The 12,886-nt window shown below is 45.4% G+C and overlaps 1 protein-coding gene across 5 annotated transcripts in view; it reads right to left on the reverse strand.

Moving 5' to 3' along the window:
• ESRRB (estrogen related receptor beta) overlaps positions 1–12,886 on the reverse strand; it is a 128,525-nt gene that overhangs the window by 15,972 nt on the left and 99,667 nt on the right. For all 5 annotated transcript variants that reach the window (XM_051806379.1, XM_051806380.1, XM_051806378.1 and 2 more), the window contains one exon: positions 35–145. In XM_051806379.1, coding sequence (XP_051662339.1) covers positions 35–145 — 111 coding nt within the window. The remainder of the gene's footprint in view (positions 1–34; positions 146–12,886) is intronic.

Here is a 12,886-nt window from a genome sequence, read left to right on the forward strand (position 1 = left end):
GCTCAGAGGGCAACAATTCAAGGCTAATACATACATGGCTTTTTAGCCGGGGGAGGGATCTGTAAGCTCAGGTAAGTGCTGCTCTCAGAATCCAGTCTCCTCTTGTATTTCTGTCGGCCTCCACGGACTCGATCCAGACGAACACCTGCAGGTAAAACAAAAAAAATCCTCATGATTCCTTAGTGCCTTAGGGAACCTTGACGTTCAGATGCTTAAATTTGCTAAGTAAGATGTTCCCCATACTCCAGGGAGCTTCCCTCTCTCAAACACTTGAGATCTCAGCTGAACCCAGCAATCTTAATACCAACTAGAGTGCCTCCAGCTCTAAGCATGCTGCTGTGAGCTTTACTTTTATTCAAAACATTAATGAAGACAGAAATTAACCCATTCAAACTCTTGAATCACCATCAGTCTAATGGGCAAATGAAAAGCTTCAGAACTCAATGCCCTCTAGATGATCTTGCCTTTAAAAAGAAAGACTTTAAATGTCAATCAAACCCGCAGTTATAAAACTAAGCTTTTAGATTGTTCTTAAAAATGAAAAGTTAAATGTTCTGTGACCTCACACTATTTATATTTGAAAAAAGTGACCTATAGCGAACAGATAATGAACTATGAATTCAACAAAAATGTTTCAGCCTTGATCAAGAAAGGCACCTGTAATAAGAGTAGAATCCAAATAAACAGAAACAACTTCTACTACAATAAAGCCATGATAAAGATGAAGCAGGGAGACACTGAAGAATTTGTTGCAGCTCTTTCAAAATACAGTGAATCAAACTGGAAATTGCACATTGAAAATAGTCCCCAGTGACTAGGAAGTACCAGTAACTGTCACCTTGCAAAAAACCATAGCAGCATCAATAGACCAGGAACAGCAACTAAATTGTGCTATTAGTACAAAATACAGTGTTAAAAAGAAACTGTGAAAAAAACCCATAGATATTTGTCCAGTTATCAGTTATTTCTGACCAGCCATATGGTCTCTGGTAATCAGTTGTTGTGAAATTGGGATAACTTAGTCTTCTGGGAAAAGTGGCTTTTGCGGAAAAAAAATCTTTCAAGACAAATGTAGAAGCATTCGAATAGAATAAAAAATTTTGAATTTACACTATACGAGTACTTCCTTAGAAACACACAGTAGTTTATCTACTCTGATCACAGGAACCAAGTATGTGAGACACTTACTAATAACATTGAGCTATTAATATTTTGCAATCATACCATACATAAACACAAACAACTAAAAACAAACACTCCGCATCAGGTTTGAAGTGATGCTTTTTGAACAACTTGTACACCTGAAAAAGCCTGCAGTCTTCCGGTGAATATTCTACCCTAGAAGGAGGCAGATGTCTGTCACTCCACGTTTCAATGCCATGTTTACTTACTATGCCATGGAAAGGAGAAAGCTTTTACTGTAAAGCTCGCACCAGCCACACCTGTACCACTTGAAACTGCTACTTGCAACAACATCTAGATCCTAATACGCTTTATGGCTACAGCACCCAAACTGATTTGATTGACAGACAGTACCAACTGCCCCCTAAGCAGCAAGAACACCAGGCCAACAATACTAAGTGATACAGTCTGGCAGCAACATCTCCCACTGAGCAGGAGAAACAGGAATGAGCAGGTGTGGAGCTCTGCAGAGCAAGGGAACTACCGTTGCAGGTGGCTGCTGTGGGAGGACCACGGATATTGAGGATGGAAAGGAAGACATGAAGCTGATACAAGTGAGCTCAGGTCACACTGAGTAATTTCCTTCCCCTGTCCCATTTTCTATTTCTGACTCTGTATGAAGAATTCACTGACATCCCTAAGCATAAGTCCACCTTTCTCCTCCATTACGTGGTATTGTTTCTGAAAATGATGCCTATTTCTTCTTTTACCTCCATTCCCAGCAGCAGGTAGGCTGTGGGCAAGACTCCTTCCTGGGTGCCCCAACATGCTCCAGAGACCAATTTCAGGAAGGACAGCCAGGGAATCCCAAAACCGAGGTTATCTAGGGAGATCCCTGAGGAATGACACTGATAAAGTCCTGGATGAAGTAGGAAATTTTCATTTCCATCCATGATTTCTTTCCCTCCGTAAATGTGCCCTGTTTTCCTAAGAAAGAAGACCTCTATTCCATGCTCTGCTGAATGTGTGACATCTACCTCTAAGCCAGGAAAGATGGGCGAGACATAAATTTCAGGAGCTACCAGTAAACCAAGCAACCAGATATGAAAATGAAAAGGATCAGGAATACACTGTTGAAAGATTACAGAGGAATCCAGAACAGGCTGCAAGACTTCAGGACTGAATCAGAGCTTCCCAGGACCCTCCCAGACAAAGGATGCATTCCTTAACATCAGTGGTCAGGATGTCATCCGTGCAGGGAGGTTCCATTCTCAGCCCAGCAGAAACCAACACACTGCCTTCCAGGATGCTTTCACTGTGCAGTTTGATAAGCAAAAGGGAGGGGGAACTGGGAGGAGTAGGGACGAAACGGGGGAAGGAGCTTGTTTCTTCCTCCCAAGGAGAAGCATGCCTCCAGTGCTTGGCAGAGGGATGGCTGCACAGGTTGCAGCAGTACTAGGGACCCTCAATCAGATTATAAGGACACAAAGGACTTAAGTGTATTAAAGAAAGATAAGAAAGATGCAGAGAGATTTACCCTCCATCCCTCCTTCCCTCACTGAGCAGATAGAGGTCTGTTTGCCCAAGGACTTCAGCTTGTTAATTTTGAACAACTGTTTGTCCTCCTCTTGTTCCCCTTTCCTGTGCGACACTCCTTGAGGCAAACATTTTCAATCAGCACTCACAGAGACACTGTTCTACCCTGTCATCATCACTCCAGCCACAGAGCTGGTGAACAGACTGACCCCCATGGTAGCACATCCCTGCACCAGCTGCTGAGTGCAGTGGCCTGCAGGTGCTACAGTAAACAAAAGCATTTAATCCCTCGAGTCCCTGACTGTGACACTCTAGACATAACCATCATAGTAAAATCCCTTTCCCAAAGATCTGATGGCCTAATGGGTCATATCTAGATGGAAGGAAAGGGCATGGCCCAAAATCAGAACCTGTGGTACTTAGGTACTTAATGTCTGCCGCTCTACTTTGATTTTCTCTGTGGTTGATTTTAAGATAGGTAGGCTGATTATGATGCAGCTCTGCGAGGGACACTAAAGGACATTAAAATGGAGTGGTGAGGTGTGATGGGTTAGATCAGAGAAGCAGCATGAAGCAAAGCACTGAGCAGAGAAGAAATGGACGGGGATGTAAACTGGGATATGAATGGAAGTGGGAGAGTGTAAGGAGAAGGGAGATGAAAGAGACAGGGCTGGAGCAAGGCTGAGTGATACATACACTGGAATCACAAGGGCAGGTTTCACACCTGAACATTACATGCAGCCACCTGAACATTAACTGCAAGGTGCAGCAGTCACTTTTGAGATGCAGCTGATCCATACTGAAGACCTTTCGATACAATTTGGTGCTGCAGCCTCACAAGACAGAAGCAAAAGAAAGTCGTTGCCTTCCAGCTCCTGCACAAACCCTGTTGTCACAGAGATCACAAGTGGCCTGTTCAAAGGAGACAAGTGACTCACCCTACAAAACTGTCACCACCACAGGCACTCCTGGACCCCCCTTTTTGACATTATCAGCAAGAAGGTGAGATGCAACAGTAGAGGGCAAAGTTTGGAAAGCACCACCCATTGATAACTTATCTTACTGGCAGGTCCTTCCACTCCCATGTATTGTAAGAAAATGCTGCTGTTCATTGAATTTTGTTACCTTTGGAGGGACTCTGCGTAAGAGTCCTGGCACCCCATCTGACCTACATACGGGGCTGACTGTGGTGAATGCCATAGGGATTGAGTCCCAGCTCAACGGCAGCTCACTCTCAGCTTCCCTGCCTGCCAGAGCCGCTCTGACCTAACAGGGAGAAGTGCAGAGCCAGGACTTGCGCAGGACTTCTCGATTCAGCATCCTGCCTAGGGCAGGGATGTCAGTTTTCTAACTGTCCTGTGGGTGCCACTCGTGTTCCAAGTGCTTGCAGAGAGGTCTGTGCCAGCACCAAGCCTCTGCAGTGAAAGAGCTGATCTGTTCCAGCTCCCTGCATTTCTCTGACATGCCCCTTGGAGAGACGTCTGCCTGACAACTTTGGGATCAGATGTCCCCTTACTGACTTGATAACATCAGGCTTTAGGGTTTTTTTCTTAATGGAAGTAAAATAATTCCAGCTTTTTTTAAAAGCTGGACTCAGGCCGAGACTGTCGGAAGTAAAAATAGCCGAGTATGCAGAGGTGACAGCACATAGAGTCAGGTTTAGTTTCTCTTTTATTTTCTGGGAACTAAAAATACTCTTAAAAGCTCCGTGAAGCTAAGCCCTGGCCAGCGGGAAATACAGTCTAGGACCAATATCAGCTGTCGCATCAAATTACTAGCCTCACCTTACCTTCCATCCAGTCCTATCACATGCCCATGAATTGACAGGAACAGAAAGATCTACCTTGCCAAAGAGCTAACAGAGGAGCCAAGCTACAGGGTTTGCATGGCACAGTATGAGTCTAGCTCAAGAAGGACACAACCAAAGGGAACACAGGGCAAGTGCTGGCCCTGAAGCAATGGCGAAAGGGCTGCTTTTGCTTAGCTTCCCTGACAGATCAGCCAGGTCCTGTGCCCACTGTCCACCTAATCATTGAGCTGCAGTTTCCACACCAATACAGCCTGCTTGCTCTCCCAGGGTCTGAGCTGGGGTGGTGCTCTGTAGCTAACACATTCACCTGTGCCCAAGAGCTGCAGCCTGAAGTTCATGGATTGGCACTGACCAAAGAAGCTAGAAGGTACAGGCTAAGACCAGAGAAGAAAGGAAGTGAGAAGGGTTGTGCCCAAGGTGTTTCCCCCAGAATTTCCCTCTTCCTTTCTGCTCTGAACTTCAGGAGAGACAGTAGGATGTGGCTTTTGGATGAGTGAACCAGGAGGAAGTCTATCAAGGAAAGAGAGCAGTGATGACCATAAAAGTCAGACTTGCCAAGATAGGGAAGAAACAGACTATAGGAAAAGGCATCTCTTCCTAAGAGGAATGGAGAGGCTGCAACCTGACTAGGCTCTCTTTTGTTACTCAGATTCCAGCTTGGGAAGGGGAGAAGACCCCTATTAGGCTTTTACACTGCTGCAAAAAGAGGTCAGCCTCATGACAATCTTCTGGTAGGTGACTGATTCAATTATCCAACTCATTTGCACTTGAGGCTTACAGATCAGCACAGCCAGAAGAACACAGTGACTAGCATGGTGCAGGTCAACAAGCCTGGAAATTACACTTGGAAAGAGAGGGTAGGAAACTAGTCTGGGGAAGGGGGCAGTGGAGATGAAAATTCACCTCCTATGTTGCAAGGCCCTACAGAGAGATTAGATCAGTTCAAGCAGGATGCTGCAGCCTCTTCCACCTTTGATGTTTTCAGGATTATGTTAGGTAATAAAGTTTCTTTGCTGTCTGTCTGGCTGAAGAGTCCCCGGACTCACAGAGACAGGTTAGACCTTAGATGCCTGATGATACCTGGCACCAGAGGCTCTCACATGCCTTGGACCAGTAACACAAGGTGTCAGCTCCTCACACACAGAAACACAAGCAGCATGTCCCAAGTGGTTGGTCCAAAGCATACAGAGTCTGGTGTAACTGACACAGCTTGAAAACCAGTCCTCCTCCTCCACCAGTGCCAGCTGCATGAGAGCCAGCTCTGCAGAGCTGTCTCTGCAGCATTAGCCATTGCTGCCTCTCAAATGTACATCTTCCTTCCCATGCTGAGCCCCTCTCACCTTGCTCCTGCAGTCACCTTGGAAACTCTGGAATTAACAAGGTCTTCAAGGGCAAATGGGAATAAAGAATATCTCAGTACCTTGTCCTCTGTAGTAAGCCCCACACCCACACATTCACCCTGTGTCCATGGTCCATGCAAATGTTCTCCTTTCATTGCCTCCCCTCTTAGCCCTCTAAACAGTCTGAAACAGGACAGCAGCTCTATTGGTTATGCCACCATGGCCACAATGCCTGCACAGCAGCAGGCTGAGGGGCATTGCACAAAAGGACAGATACAGGAACATGCCTGCCAGGAAAAGACCGAGGTTGCCTTTCACAAGAAGATCTAAAGGATGACAAAGCCCCAGCTACACTGGCTTTCCAAGAGGTAGCACTCAGATATAAAGCCCCTAAGAGGTGTTTGCTGCCTAGAGGAATCTTCAGCCCTTGGTTGTGATTTAACTCCCTTTATGTTAGGCTTTGACAGCTTCCTTCTGTGCATCTGGGCTCCCTTGACACGCAACGGAGAGAAGAAGGCACCTCCACATTCATCTCACTGGCCAGCCACTTACCTGAGGAGGAGTGGTGACAGATACTTCTCTCCATTCACTACCAAGAGAACGCCTGAGGGGTCAAAACAATGCTTTCTCAGTCCAGTTTTCTGTCTCAGTCTATTTAGGTGGAGCATATTTTGGAACAGGTAGAAAAGCATGGCTCAAACCCAACAATTTTTAGATATGTGACACAACAGAGAGGCTCCCAGCACTGCATGGAGAGAGGCCTGCTTGTGACAGAGGTCCACAGAGGCGAGGGAGTTAGACCCACCAACACAGCATGCTGCTGCTTTGGCCATCCTCTTAGAGCAACTCTGATTGAGCCTTGCAGCCTTGAAGCTTCTCCTGAAGTTCTCACCTCAGCACTGGCTTTTCCAACGGTAAGAATTATTGTCCATTCATTCTTAAATTGGAACAGCTGTGCCAGGCAATTTGAGTAAAGACCCTCTCAGGATACCCTGCAGGCCAAGGGCTGTCACAGTCTCCAAAGGTGAGCAAGGGGAAGGGATTGAGAATCTCGGGAGAGCTGAGTGACTGGTGTACATAGGTCAGCAGAGACTGTGAAAATGTTGATGCACATGCCTTAAGTTACTGTAGAGCTGTGGGACATATATTCAGTCCCATCCCATTCTTGCACACCTCAAAGAATCTTACCTGATGTGTTGTCAGAACTGCCTAAAAGCTTGTAGCACAACGGTTGGGGTCAAAACATCCCTGCATGGTTGTTGCAGTTTTTATCTGCTTCTTCTTTTCTGTACACAAGTGCACTAAGCACTGTTTTTGGTAGCAGAATGCATGAAGTTTTTATCATAAACCTGTACAGAGGTGATGTCTTTCTGAACCCACAGAGATGTATATCGATGGAACCTGGAATTCATGTTTGATAGAATGGAGATTTAATTAGGTGTGGTAAGAACCTAGGCAGATAAATAATTCAAAATGAATTGGAGAAACCAAACTAAACAGATTCATAATCCACTGAGTGTGGGAGAAGTTGTAGGGATAGTCCTCGATGTGAGATTCTTATGTCCAGAAAACAGATACCAAGTGCCCTTATGCTCTTTGTGCCCTTTGTGGACAGCCCATCCACTGGAAGACTCCTCTTTGGAGAATTACCATCTCCTTACCAAAGGCAGCACGTGCTCTGTGCCACACCATTAACCAGCCTAGCTCCAACCACACTGCAAATACTCAATTCATGTCTTAGGTGTGGATGGTACAGACATCAAGATGCCACTCACTGCTCCTGGAGATCCTGTTTCAAAGGACAGGGGGTTGCCTGTCTGTTTTTAAACATAAGGATATTTTAGAGAAAGAAAAACAATTTTTCATTAGGATACTTCCAATAGGGGTATTTCTGGCAGCAGCTGGAGGCAGAATGCTCTATAAATACAAAGGCATTAAATTGCACACAGCAGCAACCCGATCAGGGCTACCTTTTAATTTCCTGACATGAGCTGGCCACTAACCCAATTACCCAGGGTCCCCGGAGGAGACCTCATCCTTCCCAGGAAGCACAAAGCAAGAACCCAAGCATATCGCAGGGAGGTCAGCTGAGCTTTCACTGAAATCAAATGTCTTTTTGAGAACACATGGCCTGGAAGCAGGGATGAGGACAGGAGGGAGAGGTTGCTTGAAACACTTTGCTCCATTGAGAGATTTTTTCACTTGAAAACAGAAATTAAACACCCTCCGTCTGGTTCCATTGCTGAAAAGGAGCTCTGCTGTTGATTCAGTTATCTGGATTTCAGTAGAGGATGAAGACAAAGTTACTAAGTGGAACTAGTTTGAGACGGCCAGTGTTTGAAAACCCTTGTTCAGATACTAGATGTCTGCACCAAATTCACCTCCTCATAGAGCCATGTCTGTCCAGGATGACAGATTTGATTCCCTGGGAAGAAATTATGATATTAGCAGCTGGTAAGAGAAACAGAAGAGTTGGGACTAAATACCACCAAAGTTCCACTGGCTACAGGGTTTCCTAATCAGCCAGGGTCTTTAATAGGAGAATCATGGATTTAAGAGATAGCTGCTTCTGAAATCTGGAGATTACAGTCTCACCATCTCTGAAGTGGGGACCACCTCCAACATTCACAGAGATGCAGGCACTTGGGCAACACAAGGGTTACCAGGTTATTGCAAGTTCCTGTGAAGCAGGGTATTCCCAAAGACATCAGGGACAGGAGGGAAAGAGGAAGATAAGCTGAATGACCTTTGGGCTCTCTTATGCTGACTTATCCTTCGTGTTTCACTACCTGGCCATGCAGTGTCAGTATCCACACGTTGCAGCAACCATTACATCAGAAATAATATTAGACAGATAGGATTCCAAGAGCTTGGGAGATCTGTAACAAAGAATTTGGGATCCCTGTTAAATTTTAATATGTTCTCTAGCATTTCTTATGGAAATGCATTAGGAGCAAAGGAACAAAGCCTTGGAAAGGAATAATTGTACTTGGAATTACTAACACCACAACAGATACAGCTCTGGGAAGAAAGAGAGTCACCTAGGTAAGAGAAATCATATGTCTTTACTGGATGATTGCCTAATCTCTGTATTGCTGTTAAAAAGCCTCCTTTTTCTGCATCCAGATCAAGACTATCTTCCTTTACCCTCCTTCCTTGCATTTGTAGACTTCACTCCCACTGCACAAGAAACAGCTGCTGGGTGACTCCTGAGAGCCAAGAGGCTAGGCCTTCAAAGACATTCAGACTGGGACAAAACACCTCATTCAGGGCACGTTTCCTGTCCTGGGAATTCCCACTCCTGCTTTTAGCATATCAAATGCATGTAGATCTGGGGGACTCCTATCTTCTGTTTTCTGAAATAAGGTAATACCTGTCTATCGCAGGACAAATCCCCAAGACCCCTTCAGTCTTTACCCTCTTTCTTGGAAGCCAACCAGTGATGTCTGCAAGAAACTGGGCAGAAGCCACTCACATATCTCAGAAAGCCACTCTTAGGACTCAGCCATGAGTAGGACTCTGAAAAGACAAATTTTAGCACTGGCAGGGAGCAGAAGACAACAGTTCTTCAGCAACATAATAAACATTACTTTTATTAAGAAGGAAAAGAAGACTCAAAGGTTGGTGGAATACTGGATGACATCTCAATGCCTGGACAAGATTTTTTTTAGACAGTTATTTTCTTTGCTGAATCGTTTGTCACTGTGTGATGTAACACATGATTTCATGTGCATGCACTTCATGAAAGCAATTAGTGACTCAGCTTTGTTTCTTTTTCTGAACTGTTTATGCTCCATTTGGTTCTCTGCAGATGTGCCAGCACAAAACAGGGAGCAACACAGCTTTAGAAACAATACAGTCCACAACAGACCCACCACTGGTCAAAGCCCAGCCCATCAGCAATGCAGGTGGTGTCTCTGTGACAACATATTCAAGAAAGGGTAAAACCATGCAGTACAGCAGCTGAGAGGGGTGAGAAAATATGGGAGAAACAGCCCTACAGATACAAAGGTCAGAGAAGAAGGAGGGAAAGGAGGTGCTTCAGGTGCCGGAGCAGAGATTACACTGCACTCCATGGTGAAGATCATGGTGAAGCAAGTTTTCCTCCTGCAGCCCATGGAGGACCACAGTAGTGTAGATATCCACCCTGCAGCCCATGGAAGACCCCACAGTGGAGCAAGTGGACATGCCCTGAAGGAAGTTACAGCTTGTGGAAAGTCTGTGGCAGAGCAGGCTCCTGGTAGGAGCTGCAGCCAATGAGAGGAGTCCATGCAGAAGTAGGTTTTATAGCAGGAACTGTGGCCTGTGGGGAACCCACACTGGAGCAGTTTGTTCCCGAAGGACTGTAGCCAGAGGAAAGAACCCATGTTAGAGCAGTTTGTGAAGAACTGCAGTCTATGGGAAGTACTCACTTCAGAGAAGTTCATGAAAAACTGTATCATGTGAGAGGGACTTCACACTGCAGTGGGAGAACAGTGTGAGGAGGAAAGAGCAGCACAGATGAAGTGTGATACACTGACCACAAATTCCCAGTCCCTGTTCATCTGTGCTGCTTGGGGCACAGGAGGTAGGTGTCATGAGTGAGTTGAGCCTCAGAAGAAGCAAAAGTAGGAGGAAAGTGGTTTTGTTTTTGTTTTTATTTCTCAACATCCTACTCTCTTATTAACTGGCAATAAATTAAATTAATTTTCCCTAAGTCGAGTTTTGCCCATTACAATAATTGCTGAATGATCTCCCTGTCATTATCTCAACCCACAAGCATTCTCAGCATATTTTTTGTCTCTGTCCTGCTGAGGAAGGAGAGTGAGAGAGCAACTTGGTGGGCACCTGGTGGCCAGTGAAGGTCAACCCACCACACTGACACATAGAGAAAGACTGACATCACTGGCCTTGTCACAATGCCACTCTACAAGGTGACACACAGGATTGCGACTTCAGAGAGGCAGCAGAGGTGTGGAGGGCAAAGCTGCAAGGTCATGTTTAACCAGCCAACATCCAAAATAAAACCTCTGAACCCACATACACAAGCCATGTGTCATCTGAAATTACATCTGTGTCTTGAAGACAAACAAATTGCTGTAGAACAGAAAGGCCATGGGTGGCTAGAGCGTGAATGGCAAGGGTATATTCTCTCTAAAACTGACAAGGTAAACTGACAAGGTATATTGAGTTTTTAAAAGAGACCTGCCAAACTGCAGAAATTTCTCTATCCATCATTCCGGAAGGCCAGAGAGATCTAGATCTACGCTGTAGCACCCACAGTTAAAGAGCTATATTTGGTCATTGTAGTCACAAGACAGACAGTGATGGGGGCAAAGAGGCAATGCAGTGGACAAAACCAAGGATGCCCAGCTCTGGAAAATGCCTCTCCCTTGCAAGTTGGAGGGCATGCTTTCTTTTACTGGCTATCCCCACTGGCCAGACATGAATGTAGGTATCATCTTCTCCATTTGCAGTGAGCATTATCACAGGTTGCTCAGGTTTCCCTGAGCTTTGCAGAGCAGAGGGGTGGGCCCTTCTACTGGACAAAGCTGTGAAGATGCTCATTTCCCACTGTCTGCTGGTGCTTCAGCAAGGCCAAGAGCAGCAGAGCACAGGTTTTCTGGGGACAATGCCTCTCCACAGGGGCACTGGGACTGGAATCTGCTGGAATTCTAGACTCCAGATTCAGCAGCTTCCTATATGAGCCTGCTAGTGAGGGCTAATTAATGCTCTCTGGGGGCACATTCCAGATGGAAGAGGAAAGTGAGAGACAGGCATCCAGACAGGCTGACACTTGAGACATCTGAGCCAGTTGGGCTCCGTGGGCAGAGTGTTCTGCTTGCCACTTTTCCCAGTGAGTCTTGCCTGCCCTGCAGCGTCACAACAGGAGAACCTGAGACAGCAAAGCTCTGGTGTCCGTGCAGTTCCCTTGTTGCAATACATTGATCGGAGCTCTCTCAAAGAAAGTGGCCTGGATATCTGAGACACCTATTGATTGGTCCATTGGCTCTCTTCCTGCCCTGATCCTCATTCACTCAGCATTGCCTGAATAACCTGCACTTCTATGTTAGGGGAAGTCTCCCCAGATCTTAAAGGGCTACATTCACAGCTGTTTGCCTAGCTGCAGCCCATGCAGGGAGGAGAGATGTCTGGTGACCTTATATGCAGGCTCCAAGGGGAGAACCTAAGTCCCTCCTGCAGCATCAAGCTGAGCTCTTCAAGTATTAGGCAGAACTTGAAGTCATGGCTACTTGTTTTTGCCATCTTTGAGTACTGGTGCCTTCTGCTTGAAGAACAGGTTCATGCCACATACCCATCAGGCAGGAAATGATATGTACATCAGGTATGGTGAGAATAACCAGGGAAATGAGAAGAAATCAGGAAGCCCTTAATTAGTTACTAATGGAATATCACACTTTTCTTCTTGAACAAAAGAACAGTTCCTTGACCCAGAAACATCCCCACTAAGTTACAAACCCTCTGCCAAGGACATCAAGGAGAAACATGTCAAGAGAAGAACTGGTTTCTAGATCTTGCCTTTAAACAAACAACTGTTTTCCTCCAAACTTGTGATAATCAAGCAGGAGGAAAAACATGGCTTAGCAACCTTCTGCCATGGATGAATCCAGTGATGAAGAGATACACCAAGGGAAAGTTGGAAGGGGAACTACTGAAAGGAAAAAAAAAACATTGCTCAAATATCAAGATATATCTTGTCCTAATGAATGCTTGGAGACTGTAGAATAGGCTCTCTGGGGAAACCAAGACATTGGGGATTTTTAAAAACAGTTAAAGTATTAGAACTGTACAGCTGGGAACACTTGGCACCAGAAAAGGAATGGATGAGCTAATAAGATGACCGATCAGCGATGGAAAAGACTAATGAACCCTTTCTAATCCAAAATCCCTTGTCAATTCTGCATTTTGAGCAAATCAAACAATTGTGGATTTGTTCTTTCTAGAAACTCCTGGCTCTGTGGAGACCAAAGAATATAAAACCATTTTTCTTCCTTCTTGGATTTGGCTTTTAAAGATGTGTATTGATTGAATTCTGTATATTAATACCATGTGCTTCCACCAGGCTTCACATAAAGTT

The sequence above is a fragment of the Manacus candei genome, unplaced genomic scaffold, assembly GCF_025592945.1.
Source record: "Manacus candei isolate 608988 ecotype Guabito, Panama unplaced genomic scaffold, ASM2559294v1 h1tg000067l, whole genome shotgun sequence".
Classification (NCBI taxonomy): domain Eukaryota; kingdom Metazoa; phylum Chordata; class Aves; order Passeriformes; family Pipridae; genus Manacus; species Manacus candei.